Source organism: Rana temporaria, chromosome 5, assembly GCF_905171775.1.
Source record: "Rana temporaria chromosome 5, aRanTem1.1, whole genome shotgun sequence".
In the NCBI taxonomy this organism is placed as follows: domain Eukaryota; kingdom Metazoa; phylum Chordata; class Amphibia; order Anura; family Ranidae; genus Rana; species Rana temporaria.
In genome coordinates this window covers 34,129,288-34,152,699 of record NC_053493.1, presented here as the reverse complement: position 1 = coordinate 34,152,699, position 23,412 = coordinate 34,129,288, and the positions used below count along the sequence as shown (strand labels likewise).

The 23,412-nt window shown below is 45.0% G+C and overlaps 1 protein-coding gene across 4 annotated transcripts in view; it reads left to right on the top strand.

The window, feature by feature from the left end:
- Positions 1-23,412, top strand: part of PEX1 (peroxisomal biogenesis factor 1) — a 126,308-nt gene that overhangs the window by 73,412 nt on the left and 29,484 nt on the right. For all 4 annotated transcript variants that reach the window (XM_040352353.1, XM_040352352.1, XM_040352358.1 and 1 more), the window contains exons 14-19: positions 4,246-4,435; positions 7,113-7,279; positions 11,976-12,110; positions 15,753-15,817; positions 20,438-20,580; positions 20,678-20,781. In XM_040352353.1, the coding sequence (XP_040208287.1) occupies positions 4,246-4,435; positions 7,113-7,279; positions 11,976-12,110; positions 15,753-15,817; positions 20,438-20,580; positions 20,678-20,781 (804 nt within the window). The remainder of the gene's footprint in view (positions 1-4,245; positions 4,436-7,112; positions 7,280-11,975; positions 12,111-15,752; positions 15,818-20,437; positions 20,581-20,677; positions 20,782-23,412) is intronic.

Sequence of the window (23,412 nt, the reverse complement as noted above, 5' to 3'; positions counted from 1 at the left end):
AGTTTTGCAATGACTGCCATTTTATTCTCTAGGGTGTTAGAAAAAATATATATATAATGTTTGGGGGTTTTAAGTAATTTTCTAGCAAAAAAAACTGTTTTAGTCTCGTAAACAACGAATCTGAAAAATTAGCCCGGTGGTAAAGAGGTTAAAGGAACCTATTTAGAAAATAAAAAACTAACCTTTAAAACCCCTTTAAGGTTTCTTGGCTGTCGCTTGACAACTCAAAGTTTCATCGTCCTCCATACATTTTCTATAGGAATAAGGTCTGGAGACTGGCTAGGCCACTCCATGACCTTAATTTACTTCTTCTTGAGCCACTCCTTTGTTGCCTTGGCGGTATGTTTTGGGTCATTGCCATGCTGGGAGACCCATCCATGACCCATCTCCAGTGTTCAGGCTGAGGGAAGGAGGTTCTCAGCCAAGATTTTACAATACACGGCCCCATCCCTTGGCCCCATCAATGTGGCAAAGTCGGCCTGTACCTTTTTAGCAGAGAAACGGCCTCAAAGCATAATGTTTCCACCTCCATGCTTGACTGTAGGGATGGTGTACTTAGTGTCATAGTCAGCATGTTTCATCCTCCAAACACGGCAAGTGGAGTTAAGAGCTCAATTTTGGTCTCATCTGACCACAGCACTTTCTCCCAATCCTTCTCTGAATCATTTAGATATTCATTGGCATGGCTGTACATGTGACTTCTTGAGGAGGGGGACCTTGCGGGCGCTGTAGGATTTTAATCCATGGCGGCTTATTGTGTTGCCAATGGATTGTTTGGTGACCGTGGTCCCAACTGCCTTGAGATCATTCACAAGCTCCTCCCCTGTAGTTCTGGGCTGATCCCTCACTTTTCTCATGATCATCCTTACCCCATGAGACTAAATCTTGCATGGAGCTCCAGACTGAGGGCGATTGATGGGTATTTTGTATTTCTTCCATTTGAGAAAATGTACTCTTCTGCCAGGTACACACGATCGGAATTCCCAACAACAAATGTTCGATGTGAGCTTTTGGTCGGAAATTCCGACGTGTGTAGGCCCCATCGGACATTTTCTGTCGGAATATCCGACAGCAAAAACTTGAGAGCTGGTTTTCAAAATTTCAGACGGGAAAAGTTCTTGTCGGAAATTCCGATCGTCTGTATGCAATTCTGACGCACAAAAATCATACGCATGCTCAGAATCGTTGAACTTAATTTTTCCCGGCTCGTCACCGCGTTCTTGACGTTTGGAATTTCCGACAACATTTGTGTGATCGTGTGTATGCAAGCCGAAATTCCATCGGAAAAAAAACCACGGTTTTGTTGTCGGAAATTCTGATCATGTGTACGCGGCATGACAGTTGTCACCTTCTCACCAAGCTTCTTGCTGATGGTCTTGTAGCTCATTCCAGCCTTGTGCAGGTCTACAATCTTGTCCTTGATGTCCTTTGACAGCTCTTTGGTCTTGTCCATGATGGTGAGATTTGAATGGAAGAACGAGATTCGGTGGACAGGTGTCTTTTATACACATAAGGAGGAGCACCTACTTAAATTGACAGGACTAATATGTGTACCACATGAGCACCTACTGTAGCCAGTCTGTGGGAGCCAGAATTATTGTTGTCTGGTAAGGGATGAAATACTTATTTTACTCACTGAACTGCAACTCAGTTTATAACACTGGTGTTGTGTGTTTTTTCTGGATTTAGGGTTGATATTCTGGGCTAGATTCAGATAGCCCGGCGTAATTATCTGCGGGCGTAACGTATCTCCGTAAAGAACTTGTAACGTATTCATAAAGAACTTGCGCCCTAAGTTACGGCGGCGTAACATATGTGGTCCGGCGTAAGCCCGCCTAATTCAAATGTGGATGATGTGGGCGTGTTTTATGTAAATTACATGTGACCCTGCGTATTTGACGTTTTTACGAACGGCGCATGCTCGAAATTACGCCGCAAATCGTCATTGCTTTAGACGTGAACGTAACTTACGTACAGCCCTATTCGCGAACGACTTACGCAAACGACATAAAATTTTCAAAATTTGACGCGGGAACGATGTCCATACTTAACATAGGATACGCCTCATATAGCAGGGGTAACTTTACGCCGGAAAAAGCCTAACGTAAACGACGTAAAAAAATGCACCGGGCGGACGTACGTTTCTGAATCGGCGTATCTACCTAATTAGCATATTCATCGCGTAAATATACGGAAGCGCCACCTAGCGGCCAGCGTAAAATTGCAACTAAGATACGACGGCGTAAGAGACTTATGCCGGTCGGATCTTAGTCAAATCTATGCGTAACTGATTCTAAGAATCAGGCGCATAGATACGACGCCGCACACTCAGAGATACGACGGCGTATCTGGAGATACGCTGTCGTATCTTATACCTGAATCTACCCCTCTGTTTCTATCATTTAAAATGCATCTATGATCACAATGATAGACCCTTCATTCAGGACCGTCTTAATAGCATCATGGGCCCCTGGGCAAAGAAATGCTCTGGGGCCCCTACAATGATGACAGTGAAGGTAAACAGACATCAAGTAGGTAGGAGGCAGACTGCCTCCCTGGTGTATCTATCACTCTCAGTGCCATCATGGGGCCCCCAATTTCAGGGGCAGCGTGGGCTCAAGGATCAGCTGCTTTGGGGAAAGTGCAGGGGCCCTCCATGCATCTGGGGCCCATGGGCAGTGCCCAGGTGTGCCCTCTCATTAAGACAGCCCTGCCTTCATTTCTTTGTAAGTGGTGTAAAATCTGTATATAGAGAAGATGGACATTTATATGAAATGGTACACTGATCACTCCTATGGCTACTTTCAGTTAATATATCCACATACTTTTCATAAATATGATTAACATTCAAGTTTCTTTTACCATCCATTCTTTTTGATCAGTATATTTATACTGTGGATTTAAAAATGAACTCCAGGCTCCTGTTTTGTAAAAAAAACAAAACAAAAACATTAACTCCAGGAATGATCGTACATTGGTCCAGCTTGGCACAATGTAAGTATGTACTGTACAGTGTTACCAACCTACCAGATTGAAATTTACTGACTTGACACACGGCCAAGTTTTTACTGACATTTCCAAAAGTTGCAAAATTATAGTTTTAAGTGCAAATTTCCGTATTTAGTATTTGCAATTAGCATTAAGGTAGATATTAAGACAAAAAACGTATTTCTTTTTTTATTTTCAATTTCATAAGTAAGTAGCGCAGGGACAGGACTCAGGAGGGTGAGGGTGAAATTGACTCTCACAGAGACACTGACAGCAGTGCGCAACAGCATAGAGCAGGTATATGCAATAAGCTGTTGCAGATCTACAAGTCCCATGAGGCATTGCAAGACTCTGACAGCCACAAGCATGACACCCTAAAGGCAGTGGCATGATGGGACTTGTAGTTTTGCAACAGCTGGAGGTCCGCTAATTGCATATCCCTGGCATAGAGGATGACACCTCACCAACACCACACGCCCCCTACTGAGTCACAGTGACAGTCTCTCTCTCTCTCTAAACCAGCTGTTTCCTTCAGTCCACTCTAGTCCAAACAGCACTGACAGTCCCACTCCAGGCTTGCCTTGCTCCCATCCCGCAGACCCGCACACAAGGCTCCGGCAGCTCCGCTCACTTGCACCATGACATCACACGACACGCTCAGGCACCGCCTGCATCAGACCATGGGGACACTGATGTACAGGGGGCTCTGATGGTGATTATGATATAAAGGGGGACTCTGATGGGGAACCTGATGTCAGTGGGACTCTGATGGGGAACTGTTGTACGGGGGGCTCTGATGGTGTTCCTGATATAAGGGGGGTCTCTGATGGTGATCCTGATATAAGGGGGGTCTCTGATGGTGTTCCTGATATAAGGGGGGTCTCTGATGGTGATCCTGATGTACAGAGGGCTCTGATGGTGATCCTGATGTAAAGGGGGACTCTGATGGGGACCCTGATATAAAGGATGTCTCTGATGGGTATCCTGATGTATAGGGACTCTTAAGGTGGTCACACAGGGGTTGATTTACTAAAGGCAAATAGACTATGTACTTTGTAGGAGAAGTTGCCCCAGAGCTTATTAAATGAGCAGAAGCTCTGCTGACTTCCATCATCCAATCATGTGCAAGCAAAAAAGCTCACGTGTAAGCAAAATAAACTCCAGTGCATTTGGTAGTTAATGACCAACAATGTGGGGACAATGTGTATTAAGATCCATTCAAGTCCTTTAGGTTATTTTTTTTTGTTTATTTTGTAGAAAGAAAGAGTTGAACTGATGCGTAGCGTTATAGAACACCGACTTTCCTGTGAAATCACTCGCTTCCAAGATCTTGATCTGAATCACCTTGCTAAAGAAACAGAAGGATTTGCTGCAAAAGATTTTACCATGGTTGTGGAAAGAGCTGTAGAATTTAGTTTTGCCGCCAGAAAGATACACAACAAACAAGGTAACATAATGTTTTAATCTTCTTTTATAATCTGCATGGATATGTGTAATTACCATATACACTTTGCAGTTAAAAATTTGCGGACACCTGACCACCCCAGCTACATGAGCCTCTGTATGAGAGAGCTGGATTACTGTTCTTTTATTTGCCAGTGTCCAATTCTCATGTAGGTGATAGTATTACCCGAAGGTTAAAGTGGTTCTGAAGGTAGAGGTAAGGTTTTTTTTTACCTTAAAGCGGAGTTCCGGCCACAATTTCACTTTTTAAATATAAATACCCCTGTAATACACAAGCTTAATGTATTCTAGTAAAGTTAGTCTGTAAACTAAGGTCCGTTTTGTTAGGTTGTTTCAGCATTTAGACACTTTATAAAATAGAAATTGACTGGGGCCATCTTAAGTGTGGGCATCATGAAGCCAGACCGTATGACTTCCTGGATTTCAGCCTTTCAGATCTCGCACATGCTCAGTGCTGCACAAGCAGTGTCAGATCAGGTTTCAGCACTTGTGCTGTCCAAGTCACATGATTCTTTGAGACTGGGGAGTGCACAGACTCCTGGAAAGTTACACCCACTACATTCCCAGGAGTCTGTGCGGTGTAGGTTAGGAAGCTTAAGCACCTAGGTGCAGGAAGTGGGAAGATTAACTATTCTGCCTAGCAACAACACTTTGAAGGCATCTAAAAAAAAAAAAAAATTTCGTAAAGGACTAATGACATTTTTTTAAAACTACTGATGTAATGTTATATTTATGGGTGCAACTCCACTTTAACGCCTTCTCTGCATTAAAGTAAAAAAAGTCTGTCAGCAACTCCACCCTTCCCCTAGGCCCCGCTAAATACTTACCTGAGCCCGATCTTGATCCAGAGCTGTGCATGGGAGCAGCGGCTTTCTCAGATCTCTCTTCCCATTGGACAGAGAGACAGCAGAAGAAGCTATTGGCTCCTGAAGCTGTCAGTGACAGCCAGTGAGGAGAGAGGAGGGGGTGGGGCCAAGCCAAGCTCTATCCGTTATTTACTAAACCTGCATGGTGCAGCTCTGCATAGAAACCAATCAACTTCCAAGTTTTATTGCCAGAGCTTACTTGAACAAGTTGAAGTGAGAAGCTGATTGACTAATTCAATGGTCTCCAAACTGTGGCCCTTTGGTAGCCTTTATCCAGCCCTTGGGGCACTATTCCTCCCACTGACACCAACAATGGGGCATTATTTATTCTATGGATACCAATGATGGGATACTATTCCTCCTACTAATTGGGGCACCACTCCTCCTATTGGCCACCAACCCTGAGGACATATTTATTCTCACTGATGGACCGTGACATTTTCTGCCCCTGTTGGCCAAAATCCGGCCCCCCTAAAGTCTGAAGGAAAATAAACTGGCCATTTGTTTGAAAAGTTTGGAGACCCCTGGTCTAATTAACCCCTTCATAACTTGTCATTTTGCGATACGGCACTGCGTTAGTTTAACTGACAATTGCACAGTCGTGCGACGTTGTACCCAAACAAAATTGATGTCCTTTTTTTCCCACAAACAGAGCTTTCTTTTGGTGGTATTCGATCACCTCTATGTTTTTTTTTTTTTTTTTTGTACTATAAACAAAAAAAGAGCGAATTTTTTTTAAAAAAAAACTTTGTTATAAAACGCGTCCAATAAAAAAAAAATTAAAATCAAATTTCTTCATCAATTTTGGCTAAAAATGTATTCTGCTACATATTTTTGGTTAAAAAATAAAAATCTCAATAAGCGCACTTTGAGAGAGAGAGAATTTTTATTTCTTTTTTTACTAGTAATGGCAGTGATCAGCGACATATAGCGGGACTGCTATTTTGCGGTGGACATAGCGGACATCTATCTGACACTTTTTTGTGGACCAGTGACACCAATACAATGATCATTGCTAAAAATATGCACTGTCACTGTATTAATGACACTGGCAGGGAAGGGGTTAACATCAAGAGGTTAAATGTGTGGCCAACATGTGTTACTGTGTGTGCTGTTTTTACTAAACAATATGCTTCGCAGGAAGAAAAAAAAACAGCACATTGCTGCTGTCAGAAGAGAGCCCCGTGTTTGTTTCCCTACACAGGGCTCTTTTTGGTAATGTCTGGAGCCGGTTGGCTGGCGCCCTTTGATTGGTTGGCGCTGCAGCCAATTGCAGCACAGCTGGGGTGAGGTACGTGATTCGGCGCAGAGTGGCCACCCTGCTGCAGTATATCTATGGTGGGTGGTCCATAAGCAGTTAATTAAGCTGTGATAAAAAAAAAAAAACTGGAAGCTGATTGGTTTCTATGCAGAGCTGCACCAGATTTTACACTCCCACAGTAAACCTTTTTGGGACTGCGAAGATGTGTCTGCTAGACTTGTAGATTGTTTCATGTTTTAAATAAAGTTTTTTTGTTGATGTAACTTTCCCCTTCAGATATTTATTTTATTTTATCATATCATTGTCAATTGCATAGGTGTGCGCAGCCTATTGCATTAGGGTGTGCACTGCTAAGCTCAAACACATGGTAGTGCAGGGGCAATCTGCACTGCACAAGGTGATTAGGGTGTGCCCGGGCACACCTGGCACACCCTGTGCGCACGCCTATGGTCAATTGTAAAATTGGTGCATTAAACAGTAACAATAATCACCATTTACTTGTACTTTTCTGTTTTCCATGTATGTGCATGTAGACTTGCTTTTGACAACTTCAGACTTCCAGAAAGCTCTTAAAGGTTTCACTCCCATGTCCCTGAAGAAGGCAAACTTACATAAACCGAAAGAACAAGGTTGGACTATGGTGGGAGGATTGCATGACATTAGACAGACTCTCATGGACACAATTGAGTTACCAGCAAAGGTATATATGACTTGTTTGTCAACAGTGATACAACATAATGTATATAGATCTTAGAAGATGCAGTAGATATGTGCTTTAAATATATATATATATATATACACAAAATGTGGAAAGGGGTCTGTTACTTCAATGTCATATTGAATTCCTGGGACCACTTCCTTGCATCTTTTCTGTACAGAGTGGCCCGGATTCAGAGAGAATTTACGCCGGCGTATCCATAGATACGCCGCGTAAATTCAAATCTGCGCCGGCGTATCTTCTTTCTGTATTCAGAAAGCAAGATACGCCGACATTAGCCCAAGATACGACTGGCATAAGTCTCTTACGCCGTCGCATCTTAGGGTGCATTCTCACGCTGGCCGCTAGGTGGCGCTCCCGTCGTTTTCAGCGTAGAGTATGCAAATTACCTAGTTACGCCGATTCACAAACGTACGTGCGCCCGGCGGTAGTTTTTTTACGTCGTTTTCGTCGTAACGTTGCTCCTGCTATTAGGTGGCGCAGCCAATGTTAAGTATGGACGTCGTTCACGCTTCGAAATTTGAATTTTTTGCGTTGTTTGCGTAAGTCGTTCGCGAATAGGGCTGGACGTAATTTACGTTCACGTCGAAACCAATACGTTGTTGCGGCGTACTCGGGAGCAATGCACACTGGGATATGTACACGGACGGCGCATGCGACGTTCGTACAAAACGTCAATCACGTCAGGTCATCATCGATTTAATAAAACACGCCCCCCTTCCACATTTGAATTCCGCGCGCTTACGCCGGCCCCATTTACGCTACCCTGCCCCATTTACAAAGCACTTGCTCCTGTAAGTTGCGTCGGCCGAGTGTAAATACAATACGCTGCGCCGCCGTAACTTAAAGCGCAGCTACGTGAATCTACCCCAGTGTTAGTAGATTACGAGCATATCTCCATCCCCTATGGAGCCAAATCCACAAACCAGAAAAGTCCACTACAGGTCCCAGCTTCCAATGTCAGTAATATCAATCGGATTCACTCCAAATGGAATCCTAATCCAATCAGAAGGATGGTTGGGAAATATGACAGGAGGATCCTGCAACTTCCAGACGAGATCTGGGATGATCCAAAGCAGCTCAAACAACAAGAAAACAGGAGCACGAGGATCCTCATTAGCATAACAGTAATCATTTATTAAAATAATATAATAGTCTTACCCACCAGATGTCGTGGCCCTGGGCCTCGCGGAGCTTGTTCCACTTCGGACACCTGGTGGACCCCAGGTCCCGTACGCTGCTCCCGTTCTCTAAGCTCCAATCCCAGCATGACCTCCCTAGACAAGTGTTTTACAGCTACCTGCGGATCCGCCACTATGCCCAAGCTATAGCCCCGCGGCTGCAATTCTCCGCCCCTTCCCCATTTGAGCGCATTACATTAGAGGGCCGCTAGCGTAGAAGAGGCATGATATCCGACATATACCGGATCCTGAACGGGCGCTCATGCAGATCCAGGGTAAACATCCCTATATGCTGCGCTGGGAGAAAGAGCTAGGTGAGGAGATTCCGGAGGAGGCGTGGAGGGCAGTCTGGAGTCAGGCGGCTAAGAGCTCCATGTGTACCCTCTATAAGGAAAATTCCTACAAAATTCTCTTCTTTTGGTACCTGACTCCGGACGTGCTCCATAAAGTCTATCCCTCCACATCTGATTGCTGCTGGCGGTGCCAGCGAGCCAGAGGCACGCTTTTCCACATCTATTGGACATGCCCCTTTGATAGTCCCGTTCTGGACCTCAACGCAACAATTACTGACCCGACTATTCGAGACACCCATACCCTGGACCCCAAAATTCTTCCTCTTGGGTCTCTCCCAGCCGAAGCTAGCTAAACCCTATAAAAAACTGCTTAGGCATGTTCTCACAGCGGCAAGGTGCTTGATAGCCCTCCACTGGAAGAGGACTGCGCCCCCCTCACAGGAAGCCCTTTATGCCAGGGTTAAGGACGTCGAGATAATGGAAAAAGTGACGGCCAGACTGCGAGATAGGCTAGACGACCACGACAGTGTCTGGGAGCGGTAGCGTTCTCGGGAGGATCCGTCTTGATCCGGCGGTGGAAACTAAGAGGTACTTCTCCTCCTTACCTGATTGCTCATTTGGTCTCCCTGGTCTCCCCCTTTCTCTTCTCTTCCTGTTCTGTTCTCCTTTCCCCCTTTCCCACTTTCTCCCCCTCCCACTTTTCTGAGGATATTTACAGTGTGTTATGGAAAGTTAAATGAGGCATCAGTCTCACGGTACGGTACGCTACATGTCCTACTAGAGACCCTGTTGATACTACTGTTAGTCTATGTGATGCCGTAGTTCACGGAAAGACCCCCCCTCAGGGTTCTAACATTTGCTAGCTAGACAACGCTCTTATACTTAACGCCATAGTTGTACCAATGTTCTGCTGTTTTATTTTTTCTACAGAATAATAAAAAAAACGTTATTTAAAAAAAAATATATATATATATATAATAGCACACTTATGCCACGTACACACGATCGGAATTTTCGACAACAAATGTTCGATGGGAGTTTGTTGTCGGAAACTCCGACTGTGTGTAGGCTCCTTTGGACATTTTCTGTCGGGAAAAACAAAAATTTGAGAGCTTGTTTTCGAATTTTTCGACAACAAAATCCGTTCTTGAAAATTCTGACCGTGTGTGGACAATTCCAAAGCACAGAATTCCATGCATGCTTTGAATCAGGTTCGAGACGGAAGCGCTCGGTCTGGTAAAACTAGCGTTCGTAATGGAGGTAGCACATTCGTCACACTGTAACGCAGGGCCGCCATCAGGAATTATGGGGCCCCTTACACAGCTTCAGGCATGTGCCCCCTGGAGCAGAGAAGCTGGGAGGGGGGTGCTGTCGCCTCAAATTGAGAAGCGGGGGGGGTTGCAGCGAATTGAGAAGTGGGGGGTGACGTGAGTGGGGGGGGGTTGCCCTGGGGACCTCTGGGCCCCTTACAAAGATATAAAAAAAGGGGTAGGTTGACATCCGGGGCACTGGGGACCTCTGGGCCCTTTAATAAAAACAAAAAAATATATATATATAAAAAAATATATATATTTTATAAAAAAAGGGGGGGTTGCCATCCGGGGCCCTGGGGACCTCCGGGCCCTTGGGGACCTCTGGGCCCTTTAATAAAAAGAAAAAAAAAAGAAATTAAAATATATATATATATATATATATATATATATATATATATATAAAAAAAAAAGGGGGTTGCCATCCGGGGACCTCTGGGCCCTTTAATGAAAACAAAAAAAATAAAAATTAATAATAAAAAAAAGGGGGTTTCAATCCGGGCCCCTTACAGGTGTACTGCCTGTACCCAATAACAACAAAACCTGGGGAATGCCCAGGGAAAAACCAAGCCTACTCACCGACCAGCTCGCAGAACAGCCAATTAACCTGTCTAACAGTATGCGTTAAAAACAGGGGTTTTGTCCGCTCGCATTTGCAAATGCATGCGTGAGCCACAGAGCCGCGCCAAGGCACCCTGTAATATCTGTGGTCCTAACACTAAACAATGAGTGTCTCCACAGTGGAGGCACATGCATTCTAATGGATAGATAGGGGCAGGTGGACTGAAGGGGAGCCACCCCTTCTTAAAGGTGCAGGAGCACACCAAACACCCAGCATGTAGCACAATGGCTGCAAAGGTGTTGGTGTGCTGCCGGACCAATACAAGCACCACAGGTGAAACATAAACATGTCCACTGCCCCCATCTATAGCTGGCCATAGCAGTAAGTAGCATTGGAAGGCTAAAGCAGAATGTCTGTACCCCCCTGATGGCAGCCCTGCTGTAACGGACTGAAACGCACAAGGCTGAAAAGCGTGCGCAAATCGTCCCTCGCCAAACTTCTACTAACACGACTGGTATTGAACTTCCCTTTAATAGTGCCGTCGTACGTGTTGTATATCACTGCGTTCTTGGCAATCGGAATTGTATGCAAGACAAGTTTGAGCCAACATCCATCAGAAAAAAATCCACGGTTTTGTTGTAGGAATGTCCAATCATCTGTATGTGGCATTACAGTTAAAATTCTTGGAAATCAGCATAGGTGGTTTATTTAACAGACCAAAATGGAGCAAGTAAGAGAAATACATTTTTAGGGTTTACAGACACATAAGAAATTTGAGTAGCATTGCTTTAAAAGGTACCGTATTTATCGCGCTCCCGCGTATACCGCGCACCCCTAAAGTTGCCCCCGAAATTCCTGTAAAAAAAAAATGTTATATGATTTTATTACTTACAGTTTTGGTGTCTTCCCAACTTCCATCGTCTGGTCCGGCATCCGTCTGCGGCCTTGGTGGTGTCCTCCCGGCTTCTCCAGCGCGCGCCTCAAGTCGAGTCCCCGCTTCCCGCGCTCAGTTCGAATGCCTCCGCCGACATATACCGAGTGCAGTACACTCGGCTTCGCTCGCCTAGCCGAATGTACCCGAGTGTACTGCACTCGGTATATGTCGGCGCAGGAATTCAAACTGAGCGCGGGAAGCGGCTATCGGCGTATATCGCGCACCCACGATTTTCCCCTTATTTTAAGGGGAAAAAAGTGCGCGATATACGCCGATAAATACGGTAATTGTTTTTGAATACATCAACCTTTTGAATCAGTGTTCTTGTAAAAAACAGATATATTACTTGAGAAAATGTGCGTGATAACCAATTTACCCGTGTTTTTCTTATCTTGAAGTATCCAGAGATATTCGCCGCCCTCCCTATACGCCACAGATCTGGGATTTTGCTGTACGGCGCTCCAGGCACTGGGAAGACTTTGCTAGCTGGAATTGTAGCTTATGAAAGTGGGATGAACTTCATCAGCATCAAGGTGAATATAAATAAAACGTCAATTCTAAAGCCTCATGCACACTGGATGCTTTGGCAAGCTCTGCTAGATGCCTTTCCTCCTGGCAGCGGCATTTCAGCAGAAAAAAAAAAACGCTTAACACTTGTAAACGCATGTAATACGTTTAGGTGAGTCGAGCGCTTGGGCATTTATTTTATTGGCCAAAATAATAATTTATTCTGGCCATTGAAATGAATTAACCCTTAAAGAGGAACTGCAGTCTGCTCACATAATTTGTAATAAAAACATCTTTGCCATTCTAAAGCTTCCCTCCAACCACTTTGCACCTTCAGCTTCCTCCACATATTTTCTATGGAATTAAGGTCTGGAGACTGGCTAGGCCACTCCAGGATCTTAATGTACTTCTTCTTGTGCCACTCTTTTGTTGCCTTGGCCGTGTGTTTTGGGTCATACCCACCCATGACCCATTTTTAATGTCCAAGATTTGATGGTGCATGGCCCCGTTTTTCACCCCTTTGATGTGGTAAAGTTGTCCTGTCTCCTTAGCAGAAAAACACCCCCAAAACATAAGTTCCCAGATTCTCAAAGGCGTTACGACGGCGCAACACCATTTGCGCCGTCGTAAGTCCTAATCTGGCCCCGGGTATCTATGCGACTGATTCTTAGAATCAGTTACGCAAATGGCGCTGGACGCCATTTACGTTAACGTCTAAGCAAATGATGTCGGTGCGACGTCATTTAGCGCAATGCACGTCGGGTAATTTACCTGACGGAGCATGCGCAGTACGCTCGGCGCGGGAACGCGCCTAATTTAAATGGTGCCCGCCCCATTTGAATTGGGCGGCCTTGCGCCGAGCGCTTTTACGATACACCGCTGCAAGTTTACAGGTAAGTGTTCTGAGAATCAGGCACTAACGCTGTAAACCTGCGGCGGTGTAACGTAAATCACATATGTTACGCTGCCCAGGAGCAACGTAATTATATGTGAATCTGGCCCAATGTTTCCACCTCCATGTTTGACGGTGGGGATGGTGTACTTGGGGTAATAGGCAGTGTTCGGCCTCGTACACACGACCTAGAAACTAGACGGGCGAAACACATCGTTTTGCTCGTCGAGTTCCTTGTGAAGCCGTCGAGAAACTCGACAAGCCAATTTTCTCCATTCCCGTCAAGGAAATCGAGAACATGCTCTCTTTTTGGCTCGTTGAGTTTCTCAACAGTTTCCTCGACGAAAGTGTACACACGACCGGTTTCCTCGGCAAAAAAATATCTCCCAGCAAGTTTCTTGCTGGTTTTTGCCCAGGAACTCGGTCGTGTGTACGAGGCCTTCCTCCTCCTCCAAACACGGTGAGATGAGTTGATGCCAAAGAGCTCAATTTTGGTCTCATCTGACCACAACACTTTTACCCAGTTCTACTCTAAATTATTCAGATGTTCATAAGCAAACTTCAGACGGGCTGTACATGTGCTTTCTTGAGCAGGGGGAACTTGCGGGCGATGCAGGATTTTAGTCCTTCATGGCGTAGTGTGTTACCAATTGTTATCTTGGTGACTATGGTCCCAGCTGCCTTGAGATCATTGGCAAGATTTTCCTGTGTAGTTCTGAGCTGATTTCTCACCATTCTCATAATCATTGAAACTCCACAAGGTGAGATCTTACATGGAGCCCCAGACAAAGGGAGATTGACAGTTATTTGGTGTTTCTTCCATTTGTGAATTATACATTGCGATCATGAAAAAGCTTGATGCCCCGCTTGAAGCTGAGGGTTAGATGTATCCCTGCTGGTGCTCAGAAAATGGAAGCGTCAGGATCACTCATCCAGAAGTGTCAAACTATATGGAAAAAGACGCTGCTCAAACCAGCCCGATGCTAACAAAGACATGTGGCCTCAGCCAGCGCCACTCCGACCACACTCACTGACGCGTTTCTCCCTGCCCACCTGGAATTGGAGTATTTCCTATGATGACAGTTGCAATTATCTGTAAGAATGATTATGAGAAAGAATTGGAGCTCAAACGTGCCCCCAGTAGAGACTAAAACCAGCAGGGCCAAAACCCACTGCACAGGCATGATCACTGTCCAAAAAATCATATACACCGAAAGCGAGTTCATGTAGACAGGAGATAGCTGAAGGAGACCAGAAGGCAATCGGCAGCACTGAGATGCAAACAAATAAAAAAAGTGAAAACATGATATACAGTGCCTTTATCAGAATAAATATTGTCCAATTAGAGTCTACATCTACTTTACCTTTCCAGGTTAGAACTGGAAATGCCTACCTGTTAATGTCCCTAATTCTCAGGCCCTGCTAACAAAGGACAGCTCCAGGTCACCCCTAGTAATCGGGAACCAATTAACATGATTCTGAACCCAGTGATTACCAAAAAATATATTACTCTTTTTTTTTTTTTTTTTTTTTACAATCTTGCATTTTTGCCAGCCTCTAATAAACCCAAGCAGGGTTTACCAGCGTTTATTGAAAACCAACTTAAAAAGTGGGTTAACACATTAGTCATAAGAGTCTATGGGGTTGATTTACTAAAGGCAAATAGACTGTGCACTTTGCAAAGTGCAATTGCACTCTGCAAGAGCAGTTGCCCCAGGGTTTAGTAAATAAGCAGATCCCCTTTTGTCTTTCACCATCCAATCAAGGGCAAGCAAAAATGCTGTTTTTTTTTTTGTTGCTTGCATGTGATTGGGTGCTCTTTGGTTACTCTTTGCAAATTGAAACTTAAAGTGGAGGTCCATCCTAAAAAAAAAAAAAAAAAATTACATAAAAAGGCTCAAAAATAATAAAATTGAAATAAAAAAATATATATATATTTTTACTTACCAGAAATGGCGGTTGCTAGGCAGATCTTCCTAATCCGTGGTAGTCTTCATTCTTCTCCTCCTCGCATTGTCTTCTGGGAAATTTGGGCTGGCTGTGCATGTCCCAGAAGACAGCCACCCATTCTCAAAGCGCCATGCCACTCGCGCATGTGCAGTAGGAAACGGGCAGTGAAGCTGCAAGGCTCCACTGCCTGTTTCCCTTAGTGAGGATGGCGGCGCCAGGACACGATCCGAAGGACGGATCGACCTCGGGGGACCGACATCACGGGCGCCCAGGACAGGTAAGTGTCCTTATTAAAAGTCAGCAGCTACAGTGTTTGTAGCTGCTGACTTTAAAAAAAAAAAAAAATTGCGGCTGGAACACCGCTTTAACCTCATTTACCAAGCTCTGGAGCAACTGTACTTGCAGGGTGCAACTATTTGCCTTTAGTAAATCAGTCCATATGTATTCTCAATGCACAGCTCAAATAAAATTTGACGTATTCTGTGTTATTTACCTCTCGTATGATAGCAGGCACCACCCAGGCTACATAATGCGGTATTTGTTTTTAAATACCCCAATCAGTAAAAAAAAAATTTTGGCTACTTGATGGCACTTGCAATCATACGAGAATGTTCTGTAACACAGAATACAGCAAGATGTGCCCCGATGTACGTCACGTTCGTTCACCAAACTTTTTAAACTTACCCCCCCGTAGAGTTAGTGTCAAATTTACTGACACATTCTGACACTTATCAATTTAACTTGATGGTTTTAATAATTCCCATGAGAAAGTGGAAAGGAAATGTTTGGTTCTATTTCTCACATAACACTGATCATATCTCTTCAGGGTCCGGAACTTCTCAGCAAATATATTGGAGCAAGTGAGCAGGCAGTACGAGACGTCTTTACAAGGTAACCTTTTATATGGAATGAAGATGATTGTGTATAGCAGGGGAAGACAGTAGGACCAAATGTTTGTGAATCACAAGATTGGTTGAACAGAATTAACAGATATTTTTTTTTTATACATGGTGACTTTATAATTAATGGTAAATAAAAGTGCAGCGCTTAAAGGGGTTGTAAAGGTACAATATTTTTTTTCCCCTAAATAGCTTCCTTTACCTTAGTGCAGTCCTCCTTCACTTACCTCATCCTTCCATTTTGCTTTTAAATGTTCTTATTTCTTCTGAGAAATCCTCACTTCCTGTTCTTCTGTCTGTAACTCCACACAGTAATGCGAGGCTTTCTCCCTGGTGCGGAGTGTAGTGCTTGCCCCCTCCCTTGGACTACAGGAGAGTTAGGATGTCCACTAACACACAGCTCTTTTCTCTATCTGCAACGTAAAGAGCGTCCTGACTCTGCTGTAGTCCAAGGGAGGGGGCGAGGAGGACACTCCACATGTATGTGTGTCTTTTATATATGCATGAAGTTCTGCTTTAAATTTCTTAACCTATTAAAGTGTTTGTAAACCACTTTAATAGGTTATAATTCTAAATAAAACTACAGATGGGGATCAGCGATATGCCATGCAGGTCTCCTGCACACTGCCAGTGTATCGGCTTACCCGTACATCCCATATGGGTAAGCTGATACTCCCTGACAGGAAGACTCAATGAACTACCACAGCGCTCCACAGTGCTGGGTAGTTCATTGAGAACTGCAAGCTGACAGCCGCTGAGGATGTTGGGACTTGTAGTTCATTCCGACACACAGAGCTGTGTCTGAATGATGCGGCCATGTGGGTAGAGCCACAGCGCTTTAGCGCTGTTTAAGCAGTGCTTTTCAGTCGCTAGCGGGCGATTTTAACCCCAAAGAAGGGGTTAAGAGAGCCCGTGTTGCGGCGCTTCTGAAGTGCTTTTCAGGCGCATTCATTTCAATGGGCGGGGCGTTTTGGGAGCACTAAATACAATGCTCCCAAACCGCCCCAAAGATGCTGCTTGCGGGACTTTTTCTACTGTCCCTCAAACGCACCGCCCCAGTGTGAAACGTCACACTGAAATGAATGGGAGGCGTTTTTAGGCACTATTTCTAGCGCTAAAATGCCTGAAAACCACCTCAGTGTGAAAGGGGTCTAATGCCTGTTTAGCGGTGTTGGCATTTAGCAGCGTGTCTCTGCCCTCTTCTATTTTCCACTCCCAAATCCAATTACTGCAGCTTAAAAATGCTTGACGTGGCTTAACGCTGTATCAGGCGTTCTGCTCCAGAACACACTGGCCCTGTTTTTTTTTTTTTGCAGCTTACAAACGCCTAGGCCACTTACAGCTTCTAAAAGCCTATGGCCCGGATTCTCAGAGGACTTACGACGGCGTAGCGCCATGTACGGCGTCGTAAGTCCTAATCCGAGCCGTCGTATCTATGCGCCTGATTCTTAGAATCAGTTACGCATAGATTTCTATTCTATCCGACCAGCATAAGTGTCTTACGCCATCGGAGCTTAAGTGCATTTTAATGCTGGCCGCTAGGGGCGTGTAAGCTGATTTATGCGTCGAAATATGTAAATCGGCTAGATACGCGAATTCCCGAACGTACGCCCGGCCGACGCAGTAAAGTTACGCCGTTTACGTTCGGCTTTTCCCGGCGTATAGTTACCCCTGCTATATGGTGGCATAAGTGCGGCGTAACAATGTTAAGTATGACCATCGTTCCCGCGTCGAAATTTGAAAAAGTTACGTCGTTTGCGTAAGTCGTCCGTGAATGGGGCTGGACGTCATTTACGCTCACGTCGAAACCAATGACGTCCTTGCGGCGTACTTTGGAGCAATGCACACTGGGAAATTCCACAGACGGCGCATGCCCCCTGATCCAAATTTCAATTAGGCGGGCTTACGCCGGCCGATTTACGCTACGGCGCCGCAACTTACGGAGCAAGTGCTTTGAGAATACAGCACTTGCCCGTCTAAGTTGCGGAGGCGCAACGTAAATCAGATACGTTACGCCCGCACAAAGTTACGCGAGCGTACGAGAATCTGGCCCTATGTGTGCATGGACACATAAAATAACATAGAGAGGTGTTTTTAAGTTGTTAAAAAAAAAAAGGCCTGATGCTTCTAAAAGCAGCAGGAAAAACGCTTTATGTGCAAGAGACCTTGTGATCCACCCAACTTTTTCTGCTCATCAGCTAAAAGTACTGGTAGTGTACTTTTATATGCAGCCCAAGACAATTCCTCTTTTTCCAATGTCACCCAAATCTATCTCTCTGCCCCTCAGCTCACCCCATCAATCTCCTCACGCATCACTGATTTACTAACAGACATATCATCCTGGATGTCAAACCACTTCCTCCAACTCAATCCATCCAAAACTGAGCTCTTAATATTTCCTCCCCCACGTGCCCCTTCCCCTGACTTCTCTGTCAAAACCACTGGCACATCTATCAGTCCGTCTCCACATGCCAGGGGGCTAGGGGTAACCTTAGACTCTGAACTGTCCTTTCAGGCCCACATCTAATCCCTGTCCAAATCACACCGCCTTAGCCTCTGCAACATTTCCAGAACATGTCCCTTTTTAACTAATAACACTAGGGCCGAAACAACTAATCGATTAATCGACAACTAATTTATTAATAAATTAATCGATTACAATTTTCATAATCGATTAATCGGCCAGTAACATAATGGGGTTAAAAAAAACTAAAATTAGCCCTTTATAGTACAAAAAAAGCAAATCGCTACTGTAAATATTATTTTCGCTGTCCCACAGTAAAAAAATGTACCCCTTAGGCCTCGTACACACCAGCGGACAGTCCGATAAAACCGGTCCGCCGGACCGTTTTCATCGGACATGTCCGCTCGGAGATTTCGGTCTGATGGTTGTACACACCATCAAACCGAAATCCGCGCAGACAGACAGTGTGATGACGTGACCGCGCCGTCGACGCGACGATGACGCGGCGACGTGCGCGACCCTGGAAGGTCAATGCTTCCACGCATGCGTCGAATCACTTCGATGCATGCGAGGGATGGCGGCCGATCGGACATGTCCGGTGAGTCTGTACAGACGACCGAACATGTCTGACGGACAGGATTCCAGCGGACATGTTTCTTAGCATGCTAAGAAACATTTGTCCGCTGGAAACCTGTCCGATCCGCCGGACATTTGTCCGGTCGGCCGTACAGACGACCGAACATGTCTGCTGAAACTGGTCAGCGGACCACTTTCAGCAGACATGTTCGGTCGTGTGTACGAGGCCTTGCAGTAGCGATTATTTGCTCTTTTTGTACTTTTTTTTTTTTAACCCCCCATTATGTTACTAAACATCTCAGGCCGGGGTCACACCTCTGTTTTTTGGTGCTTTTTGCAGAAACACACTACAGTTCCTTCACATGCTTTCCTATGGGACACGTTCACATCCCTGATTTTTTTTCAGCTGCTGCGTATTTGGAAAGAGCAAGGACTTTTTAAAGCAAAACGGTGCTATTTTGTTTTTTTTTGGTTCAATATACTTCAATGGAGAAGCTGCAGAAAAGCATGTAATGCGTTTTTGCGGCAATTTGTGTTTTGTAATCTGCCCAACAAATTGGGCCAAAAAAATAAAAAAATGCAATTTCTTTTTTTTTAAGGCTATTATCCGATTTATCGATTAATCGAAACAATAATCGGCCAACTAATCGATTATGAAAATAATCGTTAGTTGCAGCCCTAAATAACACCACCAAGCTTCTAATTCACTCCCTGGTCATCTCTCGCCTCGACTACGGCAACTCCCTCCTCATTGGATTACCTTTACATAGACTATCCCCCTTCAGTCCATCATGAATGCTGCTGCAAGACTCATCCACCTTACCAACCATTCAGTGTCCTCCACCCCTCTCTGCCAATCCCTCCACCGGCTCCCACTCACCCAACGAATAAAATTCAAAGTACTAACAATAATTTACAAAGCCTTCCATAGCTCGGCCCCCAGCTACATTACTAACCTAGTCCCAAAATATCAACCAAGCCGCTCTCTTTGGTCCTCCTAAGACCTCCTGCTCTCTAGCTCCCTTGTCACCTCCTCCCATGCTCGCCTCCAGTATATTTCCAGAGCTTCTCCCATCCGTTGGAACTCCCTACCCCAATCTGTTCAACCATCATCTAATCTATCAATTTTTAGACGATCCCTGAAAACCCTTCTTTTTAAAACAGCCTATCCTGCTTCTAACTAACACTGTTTTTCTTCCTCCATCAGATCATCCCCCACAGCTATTACCTTTTGTATCATTTGACCCTCCCTTTTGAGATTGTAAGCTCTAATGAGCAGGGTCCTCTGATTCCTCTTGTACCAAATTGTAATGTAACTGTAATGTATGCCTTTATTTTTTGCTAAGCACTGTGCAAACTGTTGGCGCTATAAACCTGTATAATAATAATAATGTGGGCCAGGAAAGTCCAAAGGTTGGACACCCTTGGCCTACAGAGTGAGTCTAATAGACAGGAAGGTATACTGTAGCTATACTGCTGTTTCCCCTGATATATTGTACGGTTTCAAGAAATGTGACTTCATTGTTATCACGGCCCAATCTTCTTTCCCTTTCTTGTATTATGTGGTTACAGAGCACAGGCTGCTAAGCCCTGTATCCTTTTCTTTGATGAGTTTGACTCTATTGCACCTCGGCGGGGTCATGACAACACCGGTGTCACTGATAGAGTGGTCAACCAGATGCTGACCCAGCTAGATGGGGTGGAAGGATTACACGGTAAGAGTATTTTTCACAAAGGAAGTTGCCCACACATTCCTTGCAGGATTAATGAAAAAGGTCATTCCTTATTTTTGTTTGATCCTTCTTTCCATAGGAGTGTATGTACTGGCAGCTACAAGCCGCCCAGATTTGATTGATCCTGCTCTACTCAGACCCGGACGCTTGGATGAGTGTCTTTACTGTCCACCTCCAGACCAGGTCAGAATGCAAAGCAGAGACAGAAACATAAGTACCGTATATACTCGAGTATAATAAGCTGACCTGAATATAAGCCGAGGCACCTAATTTTACCACAAAAAAATGGGAAAACATATTGACTCGAATATAAGCCTAGGGTGTCCATCTGCATGCCTCACTGTGCCCATGCCTCACTGTGTCCATGCCTCACTGTGTCCATGACTAAACTGACGTTTAACATGGGAGTCTATGGAAGGGGTGCCTGGCTTTGAAAAATCGGTGCTCCTCAGCCGTAGGTCCCCTAGACAACAAACTTTGCACACTTGTAGGGGAGAAATGGGCCTACATGTGTGCCAAGTTTGGGGTCCAGGGGTCCTACGGCCAGCCAGTACCAGGTCCCAAAAGTCCGGGAGATCGGGCACAAAAAGGAGACTCGAGTATAAGCCGAGGGGGGCATTTTCAGCACAAAAAAATGTGCATGATAAACTCGGCTTATACTCAAGTATATACGGTATATCTAAAGTACTAAGAGGAGAATGACACCTCAGGATTTTGAGTGCTGGGCTTGGCCCAAACAAACTATTTAAAGTCAAAATAAACATAGAATTCTACTTAAATTATGTAATTACACAATTGCATGTATTTGTGTCTTTTATATATGCATGAAGTTCTGCTTTAAATTTCTTAACCTATTAAAGTGGTTGTAAACCCTTTACAACCACTTTAACCTACATGCAAGTCTAGATTAAGGCTTTCCTGTAGGTGCTTGAAATATCTCCTAAACCTCATGTGCTCAGGCAGTTGAGTGAATCCAGATTCTATGGTTGGATTTTTTTTTAACAGATAATATTAATTGAAACATTGCACATATATAATTCAGGGAAACCAAGGTCTGCACAAGTCAAATTGGACATATAAAGGGTTAGCTTTAAGACAGGGGTGTCCAAACTTTTTTCAAAGAGGGGCAGATTTTTTTTTTCTTTCTTTTCTTTTCTGGAAAAAAAAAAAAGAGGGCCAGATTTGATGAAGTGAACATGCGTGGGGGTTGACCATTTTGCCTGACATTCTGTGAACCATTAAAATTCGGTCTAAGTGTGTTCCTTCGAGCACTAATACACTACCCAACAAGAATTCTCTTGCCTTTGTGGCTGTGTTTGGTGAAGAGAAGAGCTCAGACGTGTTATTTGTATATACTTTATTTATCGGGGTATAACACGCACCTTCACTTCTTACATTTTAAATAAAGAACTGTGAATCATAATAAGGGTCAGTGCTCATCAATACAACCTCACAAGTGCCGTAAGCACCCCCATTGTCCTAAAGGTAACACCCCCCCGTTGTCCTGAATGCAGCACCCTGTTGTCCCAAATGCAGCACCCCCCTTGCCATGAATGCAGCACCCCCTTGCTATGAATGCAGCACCCCCTTGCCATGAATGCAGCACCCCCTTGCCATGAATGCAGCACCCCTTTGCCATGAATGCAACACCCCCTTGCCATGAATGCAGCACCTCCCCCCCCCCTGCCATGAATGCAGACTCGCCATTGCAGCCTGATTAATTTATCTGCAGCATTGGAGGAGACAGGGAAGGGGCGGGACGAGCGCCAACAGACATACAGGAGAATTTCCTGTTTTATAGGCGGCCTCTTTAATCGAAAGTCCGGCCTTCTGTGATGGAAAGAACAGTCGTCCAATGGCAGTGCAGGAGATGGGACTTCCTTTTACACAGGTCGCCGTGTAAACAGGAAGTACTCCTGTATTCACGGTGCTCGTCCTGCCTCCTCCAAGGCAGCCAGCATGTATTTCTTTTGTGGCCCCCGGCGCTCGGGGATTCATTGGGGGCCACAAAAGACATACATGTCAAAATGACCAGGCGGGCCATCCGAAACCGAAACACGGGCCACAATTGGCCCCCGGGCCGGACCTTTGGACATGCCTGCTTTAAGACATACAACACATCATATAAACTAAGCCCAGAAGGTACTTCAGGGAGGTACACGATTCTCCTACTCCATCAGATTTTGCTCTATAGCATAAATAAAATGCAGATTATTTGCCTATGCTCTAACTCCTTTGGGGAGAAAAAAAAAGGGGGGGGGGGCTCCCAGCCTAGAGCCGGACAGGGGTGGGGTGGGAGAGAGGGAGGAGGGAGTGCTTAGCTGAGAAAACCGCCTCCTTTCCTCCCGAATGACTTCTGGGATATATGACATAATTTGCCTAGGCCTGGGAACCAGAGAATAACAGAATAAATAAAAAAATGTTTAAAACAAGTACCGTATTTATCAGGGTATTGCGCGCTCCGGCGTATAGCACGCACCCCTAAAGTGGACCCGCAATTCCTGTAAAAAAAGATTTTAGTACTTAGAGTTTTGGTGTCTTGCGCGGCGTCCATCGGCGGCCTCGTCGGGTCCGGCGTTCGCCTGCGGCTTCGGTGGTGTCCTCCTCGTCGGGTCCGGCGTCCTTCTGCGGTGTCCTCCCCGCTTCCCGCGCTGAGTTTGAACTACTGCGCCGGCATATACCGAGCACAGTACACTCGTGTATAGTCGGGCAGGCTCGGCTCCTCTCGCGGTCACGTCCTGTACGTCCAGGACGTGACTGCGAGAGAACCCGAGCCTGCCCGACTATACACGAGTGTACTGCGCTCGGTATATG